The sequence below is a fragment of the Saccostrea cucullata genome, unplaced genomic scaffold (assembly GCF_032062105.1).
Source record: "Saccostrea cucullata isolate Sc308-1 unplaced genomic scaffold, CSIRO_AGI_Scuc_v1 ctg333, whole genome shotgun sequence".
Lineage (NCBI taxonomy): Eukaryota > Metazoa > Mollusca > Bivalvia > Ostreida > Ostreidae > Saccostrea > Saccostrea cuccullata.
The window spans coordinates 157,177-177,067 of record NW_026930396.1 but is presented as its reverse complement, the minus strand read 5'-3'; the positions used below and the strand labels follow the sequence as shown (position 1 = coordinate 177,067).

The following is a 19,891-nucleotide window of genomic DNA, read 5'->3' as shown; positions in this document are numbered from 1 at the left end:
AATAATACAAAATAGGAACAGAGCAAACACGAAACTCAAAAACGTCAGAGGTGGGATTAGGTGCCACGGAGGAGTGAGCATCCCCTGCTGACCAGTCACATCCGTTGTTTGCTTCTTGTCATGATCAGGAAGTAACGAAAAAATCCGTCGACAATGCAGTGTGTAAATAATGGACTAAGAATTAATATGAAAAATGTCAGTTAAAAATACCAGTTAGCAATTGACTTAATGATTAATTATATTTGTTGACAAGGTCATTGTATCGACCATAAAACTTACAAAAGGATGCCTTTAAACGAGACATATTCTTGTTCATAGACATGTTTGTCAATATCTTATCTCGTTTTTGAAATTGTTCATACGAATGCTCTTGCTTATTGAATCATTCGAAAGATATATAAACACCGTATGCAGGTGGTAAACGTATATTGCTGCAAAAGTAAGATAAGCTGACGACTGAAAAGTTAAAGTCATCATGTTTATCATAAAGCTTGGTTGTTAGATTACTATTAATGTCTTTTACAAGAAAAATATCCAAATATGAAACAAATGTGTCAGACTTGGTGGGATTCTTTATATCAAGCTCACCAGGATATATCGTATCGATATAAGAATGGAAATAACCATTGTTAATTGACAATACTGTAGACATACCTAAATGTCGCGTTGAAAGCTACAGCAAGTCTTTCCTTCTTTCCACGTACAAGATTTTGGATAAATTCTGCTTCATATGGGTACAAAATACAATAGTCAATTTCATAAAACCTGCACACAATACAAATATGAAAACACCAAAAAAATAAAATAAAATAAACTGCATGGCCTCTGGAAATTATGAAGGTGGGATCAGCTGCCAAGGAAGTCTAAGCATTTCCTACCAATTGCTTTGAGCCCCGTGTATTGATAACATAGACGAAATAATATAGAACAGTAGATGCTGTTTTTTTTTAAAAGTTATTTTCCATAACTGTCTTACCTATTCAGCAGTACATGGGAGAAAGCCCTATTCCTGACCAGATGTCGGAAATGGAATTATCGAATGAAAACATCATAGAACCAGCAATGAGAAGTGTATGTACTGACAAATATTTTTTAAATTCTTTTTGCCACTGAGTTAACTAACACCAATACTAAATTTGATTAACCAAATATAACTAAAGAACATTGAAACTGAATTGAAACTGCTGTAATGTTATATAAACGAATTGCTTACAAGGTTACCACTTTCCTTCCTTTCAGAGACATATGCGCGATGAAATTTACTGTCAAATTATCAAACAGCTCACAAATAATCCAAATAAGTAAGTATTCATTTACACCATAAATAATTCCGATGTTTCATTTCAGAATTTTCATGAATCTATCTCTAGTACTGTGTCTGTGTATGTTCTAGGTCTGGTGAAGATAAAGGCTGGCGACTGCTTTATCTTCTCTGTACATGCGCAGTGCCAAGTTCTGAACTTTTTGATGAATGCGAACAATTCATGAGGGGAAGTAAACATCACCTAGCACAGAAATGCCTGACAAGACTTAACCTCACTAAATCGTATGTTAATAGTATAGTTTTCTGTTTTGTTGATGTTGAGTGTGAACCATTGAGGATGCATTGATTCATGATATTCTTGTTCTTTTCAGGGACGGAGCACGACAGTATCCGCCACATCCGATGGAGCACGTTGCCATGACAAATAAAAATAACACAATCAAAATCACAATAGGTTTCCCATTCCAACAACAGCAGGTGTGTATTCACTATAAAAATCAAGATGCTAGCTAGTATATCTTTTTCTGAAGATAACTCCAATAAGAAACCCGTGTAGGCACATTAATGTTCACTCGCGTCTCTTTGTGGTTCTGCTTATTTTCCCTATATGTTTCTATGTTAAACATCGATCCTCCATTAATGTCCAATCCTATCCAGGGATTGTTAATTTGAACAAATTCGAACCTACACTATGTAGCTTACTCACCTATGCTTCAACTCTTCTGGCTCAGAGTTTTCTGGAAAAAAATTAATAATCCCAGTATATTTTCGTTCTTTTGTAATTGATTTCCCTTTCAAATGGGCGTGACGGCGGTTAATGTGAGCTAAATATTCAATTAAGACCTTAAGTAGAGGGAAGTCTGTGATCCATCTGCTTTAAAAAAATCTTTTTAAAGATTGCTTCAATATATTTCTTATCTATATTTTGCTTTTGTTTTCTACAGAAAAATTCTCCAGTATGTATATCAAAGATTGATAGTTTTTCACGTTGCATTTTTTTTTTTTGCTTTTGTTTTTGTTAATGTGTGGATTTGTTATGTTTTCGAAAATTCCTAGAAAAATTTGACTTTGATTGTTTTAACTTCAAGGTCTCTGTATATTTTCAAAAGTATCATCTTTAATACTATAAAATCTTATTTTCTCTCTTGACATATATCAAATGTGTATGTGAACGTCCCTCTCACTTTACTCCTCACAAAAAATTTTAAAAGCATTAAACTTTTTATAAAGCAATATATTTTCATCACCCTAAATTTAATGTTAATGTCTCCCAGGAAATTCAATATATGCTTATTCTGCAAACTATTTTTAAACAAGACGGGCTCCTGACAAATATGCTAACGATACAAGAACAAGGGTTTCAATAATTTAGCTTAAAGTCATTTTTTAGAAGTCTCTTGTTGATATCAAAACCTTGTTTATGTATACATGTACTATTTTGTCCTTCAATTGAAAACACTGGTCAGCCATTATTTTGTTTATGTTGCTAATTTTGTGTTCTTTAAACAAGAACAGTTAATTGTGTGCCAACGTTTATTCTTTTAATCACACGTTGGTGTGATTCTTATTTTGTTTTAAATAATAATTTCTTTCCAGCTATTCACTTCTTCACCTATACAATAATCTAACAAAATTTAAACATTGCATGAGCGTTGTCATCGTTTTATAGCTTCAGTGTTTCTTTTTTTTAATTAAAAAATTACTGACTTATGACTAAGTCTTGGTGAACATCTGTTACAGGACTTTGATGTGGAGGTCAGTAGCCGAGTGGCCGATGTCAAACGTCAGGTTATGGATAAATTCGATCTGGACGGTCCAGAGGAGTATGGGCTCTGCTTCGGCCTCAAAGACCGAGGTTCTTCACTTTTTAAACCTAGTGTGTGCTCACATTTTCTTTTCTTTCATAGTTTTTATTAGGGAAAAGTCTGGTTTTATGTACCATTTAACCTTGAAATGAGATGTGATTGACTTCGATCGCTTTTTGATGTCTTTTGGACATGCATTAATGCTGTAAATGAAAATATTGCTTTTCGAACGCGAAAATAAAACTAGACTTTTTCGTACACGAGTTTTGAAATCGGTGTGATGATATTAAAATACATGTATTCTTTTGATGTGGTGTTTAACTTAGTTGCACGTGAATTTATTATGTAGTTTAGAAAACAAATATTAATTGAATACATGTACATAATGTTGGTTTTGTTTTCCTTTGTGAACTTTAATTTGCAAACTTATTTTGTTGACAGACCAAAGCACTGGTTCGTCGTTGAAACCCAAACCCTTTTGTATGTAGTGTAGCGGTTCTCATAATTTATTTTGCATGATATCACCTTACTGTATTTGTCCATTCTGCACTTTAATATCAACGGGAATAATTTACCGGGCACAATTGCTAATGGTGATAGAGCGTTTAATTCACACATTATTCGACAGGAGCTTATAAAAATTGTTCCAGTTTGACACCAGAAAAGGAAAAGACATGCATTCAGAAAATTGAGAAACTTATGTAATATGTTGTTAAAAACTGTTAAATGGACTTGCAGCTTTCCAGTTTTACGTTTTTTAATTCATCAAAAAAAAAAAAAAAAAAAAAACAAACGAAGAGAAATGATAACATTCTAAATATGTGTTAAATTGTTGAAATCATTTTGCCAGTTTGGGTCGCTATGCTGCTTTTTACCCTTCTCCATCAACAGCTTGGTTTGTGCTCGTGCAAATACAGTGGCTTTGTCTTATTTACCTATCTCCCCCTTTTTAAAGACGATGTTTATTACTAGATTTTATATTAGAGTATTTTTTATACCAAATAATAATGATATAGCTTATTTGTAGTTATTTGAATCAGATCAATGTATTTGACATAGTTTTTAATTAATGATTCCTTAAGACTCAACTGAAGAAAAATTATTTTGTAGAAACAAACCGTTTTAACGATGGCCAAAATTTGTAAATGTTCATAACTGATACAATGTAGATCCCCGCAAAACATATAATAGTTTTGTTTAATTGTTTGACTTTAAGAGTTTTTCAACTAAGGAATAGTCTATATTCAAACTAATTAAAACGATTTTGCAGTAGCAGGATGTTTTAGTGTAGCCCTTTTCTTTACAAAAATACAGAGGCAAATAAATATTTTAGGGTTAGGAAGTGCAATCAAGCATAGAACCCAATTGTAAGTTTGTAACTCGGCTAATTTTCGTTAACAGACCACACCCTAAACTGATCAAAGAAAAATTGTATTATTGCTAACTTGCAGTTCATAAACTTATGCGAAATAATTTTAATATCAATTTGCAAATGAATACTTGACAAAACCGGTATATATAATTTAAACTCTGCTATTGCAAAGTACGAAATTGGAAATCTGATCTGTAAAACATTTTTTTTTGCCCTTGATAACTTTGCTTGAAGGGACGTTTCTCTTGGGTTACAACATTAAAGAACATGAACAAATTTTGGACACTACACTTTTAAATATCTTAATGAAAACTTTGAACAAACCCCAATGTATATCTTTTGTAAAGTGTTTACTTCGATTTCATTAAAAAGTAATTACCCACTACTAAAATACAAATATTTGGAAACTTGTTCATTATAATTTTCAGTGATAAGTGCTCCGGATGGGGAGTACTTCCTGGACTCTCTGACAAACGTAGAGATCTTCTGGGCAAAACAAATGAGATCACAGCGATCCAGTGGTAAGTACTATCTTATGTTCCCTCCCTTACGTATCATTCTCAGTTCTCCAGCTGTTGGGATGGGTTCCATTCTCAGTTTTCCACCTGTGACTGTCAAAATAATAAAAGGCTTAAAACTACATTACGTATGCAAAAAGAGAAAAATAGGAAAGTTTATATTTGTTTAAATAAAAGTGACGTTTTTATCTGATATTTGCAGTGACGGAAGCCAGTACAGGGTCACCCAATTTCACCGCACCTACCGCTGTTCACGTTTTCTTTTTGAAGAAGCTCTGGGTCAATGCTGTACCGGGTAAAAATAGGAATGCTGACTCCATGTTTCATTTCCCACAGGTATGTGTGGATAAATTATATGCATAATGCTTCAATATCAATTTAGTCCTTACAGAGTAATATATTACAGGAGATACTTACTCCGATATGGCTCCTAATCCCATCTCTTTTCTCTGATTCCGATTTGTAATTTTTTTAATGTGTGTATTCATCATTCAGGACATTTGAGCTTTAATACTCTTTGATATCTCCATATTTTTGTGTATTCTGTGGGAGGTAGAACGTCTATTTTATACTGTTCATTTCAGGAGGTTCCAAATTACTTGCGCGGTTACCATAACTGTTCTGAGAAGGATGCAGGACGTCTGGCAGCTTACATTTACAGAGCACAGTTTGGAGACGATATAACTGCCCTGTCTGATTTTGAGTGAGTATATTACCCTTTATACACAGAGACATCCTGCCAAGAAAAATATCAGAACAATTCATTCATAATCATTTACACTAAATGCGTAACAGTACTTATCCGTAAGTACATATAACATCCTTACAACGTCAGAGTCCTAATTAAGTCTAACGCCTTGCCAATGGACGTCCAATGGCAATATGTTGACCAAGGACCTCTGATATTGTGATGATGCCATATATAATATTATCTTTGTTTAATTCAGAGCGAATATGAAGGCCTTAATACCTCACCCACTTCTAGAAAAGAGAATTCCAAACGAGTGGAAACAAGTATGTTTGAATTCGTTTTAAATGCTTAAAAATAAAATGATCAACATCTGAATTTTAATATTTTGAAAATGTATGAATTGAAGCAATTCAATCAATGATCAATGAAATTCTAAATATTTTTCACGTATGTTCTTACAGACTGTGAAAGAAGAAATTAGTAAAACTAAAGGAGCAAACTCAAACGATGCCAAGCTAGCTTTCCTCAACATTATTCACCAGTGGCCAACTTACGGTTCAGTGTTTTTTACCGTCAAGGTGTGTGAAATATTTATCACCGATTTACAGAAAAATGTATTTTTTTCTTTTGTAAGAAATAATCTTTTAAAAAAAAACTTTTTGTTTACTTTGAGACTTCCCATTTTCAGCAAAGATCCATGAAGGCATATCCAAAGAATGTTTTGTTTGCAGTCAATGTTAATGGAGTTATGTTTCTGGACGTCACTTCTAAGGTGAATAAAACTTTATAACGAAATAAGACTTATAAATCTAAATTATTATAATACCTCAAGCTAGTTTGTCCATACTTCCATATATCTGTACGTATACACTTGGGAAACAAATCACTTGTCTATCCGCAAATCCTCAAAAACAACTGAATAAAATTCAGGCGACTCCAACAGAAGCTTTATTACATAATGCCATTCTGTACCTCCTATTTTACTTTTGAATCGAACAGATATGTAAGTCTTCCATAGCAAAGCCTTTGCACTGTTCTTTCCAGAACATTTGGGATTGGGTTGCCCATCTTTTTTCTGCTTTCCTCCTATACCACTGAATAAAATTTCATGATCTTTTCAGTCATCGATATCAAAGTGCTTTTGTGCACCTCATTTCTTGTTTTGATCGTACAGATTTTTTGGGTTTTGCGTATCAAAATCTGGACACTGCCATGCTGTCTCTTATGCTGGGGTATCTATGGCATATAAGTAAAGTTCTCCGTCATTATCACTGGATAATGAAAAAGAGAAAGGAGACTTTCACAGAATCTTTGTTGTATAGTGCCATTGTGTGCATTTTATATGCACTAGTAATTTACATATATTGATCACACTTGTATTTTGGGTTTCCCATGCAAAGCAGAGCATGGGCACTTTTAAGGACATTTGGTGTACCTATCTCTTATCCGTAACTCCCCTGCTTTATTAAATTTAATGAGACTTTCGCAGAATCTTTATAACATAGAACCATGGCACATCTCTTATGTTACTAGTATGTTCTGTTCCGAAAATATATAGGTTTTTCCGTAGTAAAAAAGGAGGATTTTGTCATAATGCTCATAATTACTGGAGCGAACTGTATCATTTTATGAGTTCAGTGCTCCAACGACTTTTAATTTGATTCGATATATCCAGGTGAGCTTGAGATAAAAGATACCACAGAGTTTGAGTCTGTTTCATGCTTGGATATTTTACTTGAAAAAGACGTTAATGGTAATCTAACAACCAAGCTATATGATAAACGTGATGACTTTTAACTTTTCTATCGTCAACTTCCCTTACTTATGCAACAATATACCTTTATCACCTGCATACGGAGTATATATATCTCAGTTGATTCGATACTCAAGAGCATGCTCTACGTATGAACAATTTCTAAAACGAGGTAAATTACTGACAAGAAGTTGATGAAACAAGAATATCAGCTGTCTCGTTTAAAGTCATCATTTCGTAAGTACTATGGTCGATACCTTGTCAGCAAATACAATTTATCATTGAGTCAAATGCTGACTGACGTTTTTCATACTAATTGTTAGTCCATTATTTATACACACTGAATTGACGACGGATTTTTTCGTTATTTCCTGATCATGACAAGGAGCATGCGAGGGGTGTGACTGGTCAGCAGGGGATGCTTACTCCTCCATGGCACCTGATCCCACCTCTGAAGTTTCGGATGTCCGTGTTTGCTCTGCTCCTATTTTGTATTGTTTTATGGACTTTGAGATTGAATACTGTTCATTATCTGCATATCCTTCTTTTACAATCGTGCAATATTTTTTTTCATTTTTATTGGGTTTTTCATTAAGTAATATCATGAAGAATTATTTGTTGTATTTTCTTTTAGAATATTCTTGCCAAATACGAGTACAGTGAGATACCAAACTGGGCGTATGACGAACAGTCCTTTACATTGATAGTAGGAGAGGGTCAAAGTTCAAACAAGATTTACATGGAAACCAATCTAGTAAGTACTAAATTTTAATCTAACTGATGTACCTGAAGAATTAATTCTATTTACTAGTTGATTTTCTATCACTTCTTTTTTTTTATATATTTTACTGGTCCTTATTGGTTAAATACTAGATACGTTAATGGATGTTCGTTTTAACGTGTTACATGGATTAAATCACTGATGAACCTATTTCTTTGATTTTAGGGACATAACATGGACGATATAATTATGTCGTACGTAGCCTGGATGATGAATACACATATTCAGAAGCGGCCATCTTATGCCGGTGTCACTGTTGGGGAATCTCTGTGTTAGATATTAATTCCAGAAATATTAATATCAAATATTTTATAATTAGTATAGCAGGATGAATAGATATTAACAGAAGTCCAGTGTTAATTTTATACAGAAATGACAATTTAATTATTTCTGTGACCCCTAGTTAAAAGGGACAGCTCTGGATCTAATTTTTTTTTCCCCAGCCAGTGACGTTTTGTTACAAATTTTCAAGGTGTGATATGCTAAATTTATTTGAATTTAATTTGTTTCTATCCTTTAAAAGGAATTATATATGTTTTGGTTGAAGGGGGTCATTTCTAATTTAAAGCGGTTCGTTTAAACTTTTATGGTACATTTCATTGTGATGAAGAATTTCTGTAGAATATTTACAAGGAGGTGAGGAATTTCTCAGTGCCAAAATCAATGAAGGTGCAAATATTGACATCTTATAAAAAAGCAGAAGTATCCGGTACAGAACTTAATAATAAAACCATTGTCTCTGTTTTTCTTTGAATTGTATGTATTGTGGTGTTCATTTTTATTTTAATTAAGTCGTATAATCTCTTACATTTAAGATATTTGTACAAGTGTAACTGAATGCATTTACACGCATTTATTGATACCCAACTTCTTTGGAATCTAATAAATAAGTAAAGTACTTTTTGCTTTTTCTTATTACTTTGTTTAAGTGTGCTTTATTGCAATCCATAATTTCATCGATTTGAATATTGGACTTCATCTGTAGATATTTGACATACAAAGCAGACGACATTAAAAAATGCTTCCAAATTTAAGCTTCTGAAAGTATATGCTTTACCTATGCAAAATAATTTCCTGCTCTGTGGATGTTAAGCCAAAAAAGTAAGTACTCGATCCTTGCTAAACCTCCTTGTTGCATAACTAAAGGGGGATTTCAAAGATAAAAATTTATATAATGGTAATTCTGTCTGCCAACAAAAATTATAACAACTTATGTACTTTTTTTTTCAACAAATAATATTTCATCTTGTATGCTGATGTACAAATTTTAAAACCTTTTCGGGAGATTATGTTTTAAGAAACGTTTGACAGTAATCTTGGTCCTCTGAATCGGGGTTTTTTTTAAGAAACAGCGGTACATATCTTAAAATATCAGTGTAATAATCCACGTTTGTTTTATATTCAAACATATATTGGAACATGAATCTACTGCTTAAAACCATTAAAATAAAATTTACCATTGTTTGATAAAAACGGCGAATTCTCTGATAAAAATTATTTTAACAAGAGCACAAAATCTACAGATTTATATGCAATTTTCTTAAATATTAGTGGTATTATTGTTCAGACCACGAACAGTGATCAATCTAATAAAAAAAATCTATAAACAACACAAATCTGTGAAGAGGGCACACTTAAAACACGGACCTATCGAAATCACAAAGGTTTACGGGATCAGAAAGTTAATGTTTTTCACATTAACAAAGAGTAAAACATCCTTTTGTTGTTTATATTTCCAAACTTGAATAAAACACTCGCCGTCGAAATCGAGTCCTATGCATTGTTTGAATATCAACTTCAGAAAATGTAATTGTGTGTACTACAATCAGAGTGGTTTTAAAATCATGAAGTTATTTGAAAATTTCCTCCGAGTTCAATTTTTATCTAACAGTTGTCTATGATAATCAAAATTAAGTCTAGATTTTAATTTATTATGAGGAATTGTTATATAAAGTGTAAAAAAAAAAAAAAAAAAAAAACGTCAGTTTGATTTTAAAGACTTTTTTTCAATTTAATTCTGTTCGAGTTTTTGAGGATTTTTCATCCAAATCAGCTGATTTTATATAAACTTCTAAAAAAAACTGTAACACAGGACTAGTACGTCTGATGTTTCTCAATACTTTACAACAGCTAATATTTTTGTAAGGAGTAAATATATTAAAATGGGGATGTGTGTGCTTAGTGAATACATAAAATGCTTATTCAAAATAGTGAAATGTTTTATTCTCAAATAATGAATTATGAGACTGCATGATTATAAACATCCCCTGCGATCACATATTTTGCAATATATGTAATATCAACTTCAGAGTACCATGTGTGTACACAAATTTAATAATGTAATGAATATTTATGACCTTTTTATATATAAAGAGAGACACACATATATAATTGTTTCATTTCATACATAAATTTTTCATTTGTTGCAGTGATTGTGTATCGACACAATCAATATTTATAGGAGGCTAAATTGTCTTAATTAAATCTCCCCTTTCTCTCTCCTGTTAAAGTGAAAGTAGCACGATGTTTGAATATTTTTTTGAAAATATTGGTTGATTTTTATTGCATAAAGATACAAAGGAAAATGGCACAATGGTCAGGAAATACTTAACTTCAAAACGTAAGTAAACGTATGAATTGTAATTTAAACAACAACATTATCTGGAACCAGAAGATTGGGCAGTTAAACAGTTTTAAACAGGTGTGAGCACCACTTTTGTCGCTCCTCCTTTTAATATAACATATTTTGTTCGGTATACGACTACGTTTTCTGAAGAACAGAGCGCAATATGTTATCTAGTTAGAATAATCTAATTGTGTCTTCGGTACAGGCCCTCACCACAGTATTTATTTAGTGAAAAAAGCGTTTAAAATTCAATACGTCCCATATACTTGCAATGTTTAGCAAATTCTTTCGAGAGCGGTTGTCTATGATAATCAAAATTAAGTCTAGATCCGAAAAAAAAAAGACGTCAGTTTGATTTTAAAGACTTTTTTTCAATTTTAACTTTCGATTTTTGAATATAAAATGATTTGCACACAGGAATAACTATCAAAATAATCAAAACAAACCTTCTTGATTTTTGCTTATGCCTTTTATTAAAAAATGTGTGCTTATGAATACATAAAATCTTATTCAATTTTAGTGAATGTTTTATCTCTCAAATAATGAATTACCTTCCATGTTTATAAACTCTCTAGATATATTCCTAGTTAATATATGTAAATGTTAATGAAAATACCATGTTTAGACACAAATTTAATAATGTAATGAATATTTATGACCTTTTTATATATAAAGAGAGACACACATAATTGTTTCATTTCATACATAAAGTTTTCATTTGTTGCAGTGATTGTGTATCGAATTATCTCTTGACTAAATTGTCTTAATACTTATAACTTCAGTTAAAGTTCATTTAGAAAATATTGGATTTTTATTGCATAAAGATACAAAGGAAAATGGCACAATGGTCGTGACATTTCAAAACGTAAGTAAACTATTTTTACAACAACATTATCTGGAACCAGAAGATTGGGCAGTTAAACTCATATGACGTCGTTTGCATGTTGCTTTACCAAACCGAAGTCTGAACAGGGTTGATATCAATCAGTTTATGATTATTTTTCTGCAAGAAACAGATAAATTCATTAAATCAAGGCAAGTTTATTTTTCTTTTAACTTTTGTCATTATTCTTGCGAGAACGTGACTTAAGCTTTTGTGTACGAAGCGATGCATTGTGGGTCAAAATTGCTGCGGCAAAAAACTTTTTGGAATGAATGTGCAGTAGTCCAAATTTTCTCTTTGCACAGGCGTTGTCGTTAGAGCTTGCAGTTACCAGTGTCGCAAAGCGACGCTTGCTGCGCTTGCTATAATTGTCCGTTTGGGACATATAATATCCCAAATGGGGTGTAAATTACAGTACAAAAAATGAAAATTCTTATTTTGGCTATAAATATTATAAATCCGCATCAGGACACATAAAGGTATAACATTTGGTTGACAAGTTTTGCTGTATGCCCAATGCTTAGGAGATTGATCCCTCGGAAGTTCCATAACTTCTAGGGGATCAATCTTACAAACTGTAGGGTTGCAGAAAAACTTGCTTACCAAAAGCTATATAGCTAAATCAAGAGATTGTACTGGACCTGTTAAACTAACCTGTTTAACAGGTTCAGTACAATCTCTTGATGTACACATATAGGTTATAAAGTCAACAAAATAGGTAATTTTTTTTACAGATGAATATAAGGATAAAATGACATCTGTATATCATTGTAGGTGGATGATGCTATACAAGATAAAGATGGACTGAAAGCTGGTGTAAGATTTTTGTATTTGATATGATGAAAGTTAAAGAAAACCAGTTACATGCTCATTGCAATGACGTAATCTTTAAAAAAAAAAAATCCAGTGCAACTTCCTCAAATTTAGAATCTAGCTAATACATTGTATAGCTAAGAATGTTGTTTGAACCAGTTCTTGTCTGTTTTCCTTGTAAGACATAACAGTTAGCAACCAAGAGCATGAAGGTAATAATAAAAAGGAGAAAAAATGAGGAAGACATTTCAATTTTAAGAGCAAAATTTGGCCAAAAGAGGCAGGATTGCAATGTTTCCTTCTTGATGTTCCTTTTTGACCTAGAGAAAAAAGGATCAGTAATTATTTATAAATAGGTAATGTTTGTGGGGGAGGAGGGGTGGGTTATCATGATTGATATTTCATTAATAATTTTTTTATAGGATCTGTTGTGCTTTGAGCATCCTCATGTTGCAAATCCTAAGCTTCAACTGGAAAGACCAGAGTCTGCTGTACAGAGGGTGTTTGATACCCCATTAGACGAGCTCGTAGCTGCTCACATCAGGTAGGTCTGAATCCTGTTGTTGTCAGCAGGTACTGATCTGCTGCTGATAGAACAATGTTGTAACCATAGATACAAAAATCATTAGAATTGATCAATATGTGTGAAACTTTGAATCTACATGTATTGAATAATTGATTTGGTGATGTCTTTATTAGGGCCCCGCAAGGATTTGCGGGTGCCCTATAGTAATCACTCTGTCCGTCCGTCTGTCTGTCTGTCTGTCTGTCTGTCCGTCTGTCACTCTTCCGTCCGCAAATTTTCTGTTTTTTTCTAATAACTTTTTTTATGGTTGCCCAGTCAAGTTCAAATTTGGTATGGTAGTTCAGTAGGCAGAAATACATATTTTGATGCCAAGTTTGTTTCTCTATGTCTTCCGGTTTGGAGCTGGGGTGGTGGGGTAGATTCCTTAACTATGCATAAGAATGAATGGGCAACTTTTTTTATGGTTGCCCAATCAAGGACAAATTTGGTATGGTAGTTCAGTAGGCAGAAATACATATTTTGATGCTAAGTTTGGTTCTCTATGTCCCCTGGTTTGGAGCTGGGGTGGTGGGGTAGATTCCTTAACTTTATATAAGAATGCGTTTGCAAAGAGAGATAACTGCTGAAGATGTTCCCATTGTAAACTGAATGATGCTATGAGATTAATTAGCTTTCCTCCTGAAGAAAATCTTGTATCTTTACCTGTCACATTTAGATGAATTACCACCTCTGTCTGCAAATGAAGTTTGTTTTGAAGTTAAGTCAATTTGGAATGCTATGAACACTCTGAAATGTGGATTTAAATATAAATTTTTATATTTCATTTTTGTTAAAATAATTATGATTTCATTGAATTCTAAAAACAAGAAATAGATTAAAGAAGATATATTTTTTTATTTCCATAAAAAATATTTTTTGATTTACACTTTATGTAAATTCATATTATTAATTTTTAAGGTAATAAAAACCCCATTCTATCATTAATACTGAAAAAGTTCTTAATGTAACTTTAGTGATGAGAGAGGTACAATGAATCCCTTGGGAAATCTACATTTAGTAGGTTTTCTTTATTGACTTTATAATTTTGTCTGCAACTGCTGTTTGGAAGTGATTCATGATATTTGCTTTCATTTGTTTTTTATAAGATAAGCTCCATAATTGTTTAAGTATACATTGTTAAGTTGTTTTTTACTGCCTAATGTAAATACAAGGATATTATTTTCAGGTTTTTGAATATTCAGGAATTATCTTGAAATTTTAAGAATACAGTTGCTGTTGCTTATTCTTTGTACATTTTTTAATCATTCCGTAAGCCGCAACCTTACATGTATAATTCTACCCCATGGCGGGGCCCTTGCTGACTGGTCAGTTTTCTAGTTTGTACTTTTGAAAAAAAGAGTAGTACATTTGTATTGACTTTCAAATCTGGTGAGATTTGATTGTTTTCAGATGCTGTTGGGCAGTAGGCAACCATGATTTTATAGAAGCTTACGGATGTCAGGCGGTTGTTGTACAGTATCCTTCAGTAACTGGTGTATGTACTTTGTGCTATAATCCGATGACAATTAAAAGTTCATTAAAGTCTTATTTTTTTATGTTTTTATCCCTTAACTTCTGTGTAGAGCTTTTACCAAGTTTTTTCAAAGCCAGAAAGATGAGAACTGGTCATTACCTATCATGTTTGCTGTATGTTTGGATCTCAGGAAATTTGCTAATTCAGTAAGTTTGTAGTATTACAAAACTCTGTGGTGTACAAAAACTTATCAGTATTCCTGCATATTTTAAAATTATTATTAAGAGCCATTCTCTGTAATGATTTGAAATTTTATATAAGAGCTGTGGCACGCATAGTCTCAGAATTTCTCCAAACTCTCTATGATAAAAGTCATTGATACCCTAAACTGAAATCAGGCAAAAATTGGTTGCTATGTTTTATAGTTACCATGGCAACATGTCTTAAAGTTCGAATAATGGCATTTTTTAACATGTTTAGAGCCCCACAGTTAACATTTGCGGCAAATCAAACAATTGGCAATGACTGTTTCCAAAAGTTGAAGGTCAGATGTCTCAAATGCATGGTCAACATGTTTGGTAAATCAAATATTACATACGTTACTATGGTAACAAAGTATTCAAAAGTAAAAAAAAATATTAATTGAATTTTGTAAAGTCATACACGTAAAAATAAAAAGCAATTATAGGATGAAATGTGACCAAATAATAAAAAAAGAGCCTTGAAACATATACCAAGAACAAAATATGATATTTCATTTTGGTTGGCAATGGTTGCCAAGGTTTTTATGCCACAGAGAGCCTTCAAAGTAACACTCTGTTTAAATCTGATCCTATCTTTTAAAAAAGCACATTTCCTCATAACTAATGATCTTTTTAAAGATGTTGGTGTGCTCAGTTTTCACAGATTAGATTCTTTAAATAGAGCGTTGCTATGGAAATAAGCAGAAAATATATGCTTAAAAACCTGAAAAATAATTTCTTTCCTTGGATACGTACCAATAAATGTAGATTCCCAAAACTTTTATGATTGATATTTATTAACAGCTAACCTGACTTTTAATTTTGACTATCATCCAATCTCTAAGTGAATGCAAAAAGTTGGCACACAGGGTTTAATCTTGATATAAAGTTCACAAAATTGAACATTTTCCCTTCTTGGTTACCATAGCAACAGTGTTGTTTTCTTCATCAAATTTTATCAATATATGATATTCAACTTCAGCTCTAACAGATAAGTACTATTCAAGCTGAGTCCTTTAATTTGTTTCTTGATTATATGGCAATTTAATTCTTAATGCAGCGAAAAATAATTCAATTTTAAGCACTGGTACTTTGTTTCCATGGTAACACTGCAAAGTAGCAATTATACCCAAATTTTCTTATGGTTTTGGTGTTGGAAGGTCCTAAGGATGCATATTTGCCAGTCTTGAATTTTCATGTTTTTCTTCAAGATAGTAGCTTTAACCCAATCTTAGTTACTGGTTTTGCATGGTTACACTGTGTTACCATGGCAACCATAAAAGTTATTTATAGAATAATATTGCTTTTTATATACTTAAGGTCAAACATTTTTATTGTTTTCCTTAGTCGTTGATTGAGTTTGAGCATGTAACACCTACCATTAGTGAATACGGAGTGTTTTTCAAAGCATTTTAAATGTATTCCAAGTGTACCCTTGGTTACCACTTACTTGGAGATATATTCTAAACAGTTTCTTTACAGTTTAAGTGACATCAAGGTGTCATGTTTTTGTGAGAATGGTTTATTTGCTTTTTCTAGTTTTTATCAAGCCACAGTCCAGATTTAAAGTGGCTGAAAATCTCGATTTTTCAAACTTTACCGGCTGTTGCCATAGCAACCGAGACACTTAGCAACGAAATTTTGTTTGATATTTGTTTCTGATGTCAAGTACTAAGCATGGGTGAAGTTTCATCAAAATCGGTGACCATGCGTGGCAACGAAGTTTAAGTGGTTACAGAGAATGGCTTTTAATAAAAATTATGATCAGTTGCTCAAAATGTTGGTGAAACTTACAAGCATAGAACTGTGTTTTATCATTAATGCATTAGATTAAAATGAAAACCTGTGTACATTAATGATAAGCTAATTATGTTCTTAGTAACTGTAAAATTTTGACTGCTCTATATGTTCATAAATGGTACTTTGTCCACAGGCTGATGCTCAGGCACAGAAGAAAGGTAGGGGTAAGGCGGGAGAGAGACTGGAGAAAGCCGCGGAGCTGCTAATGGGCTGCTTCAGGGTCTGCGCCGCTGACAAGTGAGAGTTCTGGACATAAATTTTTTAATGAGAGAAAAAATTCATTTGTAATATAATAGTTTAGTTTGAATGTTACCTGTAATCAGCTGAAATTTAATTCATCTTACCTTTTTTTTGCAGTCGGGCCTCTGTAGAGGACACAAAGAAATGGGGAATGTTGAATCTTGTTAATCAGCTGTTTAAAGTTTACTTCAAGGTAGGCAGAGGCTTCACATAATTTATATGTGATATGATTGATACAAAATCTAGAAATGGTTCTTTTTTGCATTATAATTCAGGTGCTTCTTTTGTAGATAAATAAGTTGCACCTCTGTAAACCCTTGATCCGTGCCATTGACAGTCTACCATTGAAGGACAGATTTCCTCTTGCCCAACAAGTCACTTTTAGGTTAATGTACAAGTACATGCTTGTAAAAAAATTATGATAACTCTCTGGGATGCTAAAGTTTTTGTGAAGAAGAGAGGAGATGCGTATATTTAAGTACTAATTCTGCTTTCTGGAAGCAGATGACCAAGTACCTACATCTATATATATTTCTGGAAAAAAATTCTTAATTATGCCATAAATATCTAATTTCATTTCTACATGTAAACGTACTTTTTTTCATTACAGATATTATGTTGGGAGAAAAGCCATGTTTGACAGTGACTTCAAAAGTGGTTTGTGTCATTTAACTATTTCTTCTTCAGTCTTAACATACAATAATTTACAAGGAAACAAACTGCATGAACACGTGCACTGACTATACACTTGTCATTGATTAAACATTTGGTCTCAGTTGACATTTTCCATTTCTTTGTATAAAGCTGATGAATTCCTCACCTTTGCCTTTACCAGATGTCACAGACTGAGTAGGAAGAACAAACGGATGACCCTTATATATCTCCTTCCTGTCAAAATGCTATTGGTAAGTATATGTAATGGATATTCATGATTTTTTATCATTTAATAAATTATATATACTGTATGTACACGCATCTCTGAGTTATTTGCAAGTGCTCCATTTCAGTTTTGAACTAACATAATTATTGAAATACCGGGGGCGGAAATGAAAAAAAATACACATCCTACTATTTAAAAATGAACCAAAATGTCAGATACATGTACTAATACTTACTGAAATAAATCATGTACAGGGATACATGCCATCACAAAGAGTGTTGAAGAAATATGATCTACTGCAGTTTGCTGAAGTTGCACAAGCTGTTAGGTATGTAATGTTATCCAACAGGAAAGTTGATACATTTTATAATATGGTTATAATTAGTTTATATCTTCTTGTTTTTAAAAAGATTTTGTATGAATCAAAGTTTCATGCAATTGAAACTAATTTTGTAGTATTTCAATAGTTACTTGCTATATGTAACATTCAACTTTGTGTTTGCAATTATTAATAAAGTACTGGTGCATGGTTTATTTTATTTACAGTTCAGGAAATCTCCTCTCATTAAATAATGCATTAGAGAAAAATGAAGCATTCTTCATCAAATGTGGCATCTACCTCATCTTAGAAAAACTAAAGATCATCACATATCGCAATCTCTTTAAGAAAGTGTATGTGGCATAATTTCCTGTACATCAAAACTATTTGAACTTTAGAAATAAAGGGTTTCAACTTTGCAAATTTGATGGTTTGTCAATGATTTTTAAGACTAACACACTTGTGAACGTTTTTTCCAGTTATCTCATCCTGAACACCCATCAGCTCCCCATTGATGCATTCACTACAGCACTGAGAATGATGAAGGTGAATTTATACAGTTTTTATTATCTTTTTACAAGTTCACAACTTATTTCGGAGAATAATATATTACACCATAAATGATGTTTGATTTGATACCATGATTTGATCACAAGGAGTGCATTTACATTTATCTTGTAAGAGTTGGGTTTATATTGATTTTCTATGCATATGAAAGTATTTTGCCGAAACTAATCGGAGTTTTTCATGTGAAATTTTCAGGTTGACGATATAGACAATGATGAGACAGCATGTATAATTGCCAACCTGATATATGAGGTAAGAGTTTGCTAATTATATTGCCAAGATATGCAAGAAGTTGTTCGAATTTTCTGTCATACCTTTAATATAACATTGAGCTGTTGCATAATTGACTCATCATGACAACCATACAAATATACTAATTTTGCATTACAGAACAAAATCAAGGGCTACATTTCCCATCAACATCAGAAGCTAGTGGTCAGCAAGCAGAATGCTTTTCCTAAACTCTCAACTGTTCTTTGAAAGTTGAATGAGTTCACATCCATGATAAGACTTTGGGCTCTGATAATGTCGGCCAGTTTCTAGAAATATCATATGAAGTAGCTTTTTCTAGAAAAGTCAAAAATGTTGACTTTTTGTGGAAAAACATACTTTTTATTGTGTCAGTTTAATGAAGTCTAACTTGTTTGGACTATAAAATTCATGACAAATATGAAGGCTTTGAAGTTCAAAGAAGAATGCATTGTGCAATAGAAAAACATTTGTAAATTCTGTTCATTTTGTTGCAGCAGAACAGTTACATGTATTACATTAAAAGTATCTTTAAATTTAACATGGTGTTCTAATTGTTTTTATATAGAAGTTTATGTAGATAAGAATCATAAGATCAACTTCCGCCCCTTCCCCAAGCTTTTATGTCGTGGATGATTCCTTTGTTCAAAGGTCAAAGTCACTCATGGTCAATGCTGTATTGAACATTGGGAAAAAAGACTATCCTGGGTATTTATTTATTTTTATTATCATTATTTTTTATTTATTTATTTATTTATTTTACATGAAAGTGGATGTCATCAGTTACTCGCATATTGTACAAATAAACAATTTCAAAATTTTGAAGTCAAAGGTCAAGGTCATTTTAGAGATTTTCTCTGGGTAATTAATTTGAAATAAATATATGAGACATCACATGACTTTGGTAATTATATACATATTTTTATTTGTGATTGAATATTAAGTAACTCCAATCAGGGATTATTCAAATGTTATTATAAACTTTATAAGGGCATAAACCCAAAAATAGGTAACTAGACCAAATTAGGTACAAGAAATCAAATAGCATA

At 32.3% G+C, this 19,891-nt stretch overlaps 1 protein-coding gene across 1 annotated transcript in view; it reads left to right on the top strand.

Annotated features, from left to right (window-relative positions):
• LOC134228426 (myosin-VIIa-like) overlaps positions 1-19,383 on the top strand; it is a 35,953-nt gene extending 16,570 nt beyond the window's left edge. The window contains exons 16-42 of the mRNA XM_062710084.1: positions 977-1,071; positions 1,240-1,301; positions 1,394-1,546; positions 1,636-1,741; positions 3,005-3,119; positions 4,870-4,962; positions 5,162-5,295; positions 5,544-5,662; positions 5,907-5,973; positions 6,112-6,228; positions 6,339-6,422; positions 8,038-8,157; positions 8,350-8,439; positions 12,468-12,509; positions 12,929-13,050; positions 14,482-14,547; positions 14,655-14,751; positions 16,721-16,824; positions 16,945-17,020; positions 17,118-17,212; positions 17,438-17,484; positions 17,632-17,732; positions 17,962-18,035; positions 18,254-18,379; positions 18,506-18,572; positions 18,789-18,845; positions 18,984-19,383. Coding sequence (XP_062566068.1) covers positions 977-1,071; positions 1,240-1,301; positions 1,394-1,546; positions 1,636-1,741; positions 3,005-3,119; positions 4,870-4,962; positions 5,162-5,295; positions 5,544-5,662; positions 5,907-5,973; positions 6,112-6,228; positions 6,339-6,422; positions 8,038-8,157; positions 8,350-8,439; positions 12,468-12,509; positions 12,929-13,050; positions 14,482-14,547; positions 14,655-14,751; positions 16,721-16,824; positions 16,945-17,020; positions 17,118-17,212; positions 17,438-17,484; positions 17,632-17,732; positions 17,962-18,035; positions 18,254-18,379; positions 18,506-18,572; positions 18,789-18,845; positions 18,984-19,073 — 2,519 coding nt within the window. The 3' untranslated portion in view covers positions 19,074-19,383. The remainder of the gene's footprint in view (positions 1-976; positions 1,072-1,239; positions 1,302-1,393; positions 1,547-1,635; positions 1,742-3,004; positions 3,120-4,869; positions 4,963-5,161; positions 5,296-5,543; positions 5,663-5,906; positions 5,974-6,111; positions 6,229-6,338; positions 6,423-8,037; positions 8,158-8,349; positions 8,440-12,467; positions 12,510-12,928; positions 13,051-14,481; positions 14,548-14,654; positions 14,752-16,720; positions 16,825-16,944; positions 17,021-17,117; positions 17,213-17,437; positions 17,485-17,631; positions 17,733-17,961; positions 18,036-18,253; positions 18,380-18,505; positions 18,573-18,788; positions 18,846-18,983) is intronic.
• Positions 19,384-19,891: the final 508 nt, after the last annotated feature.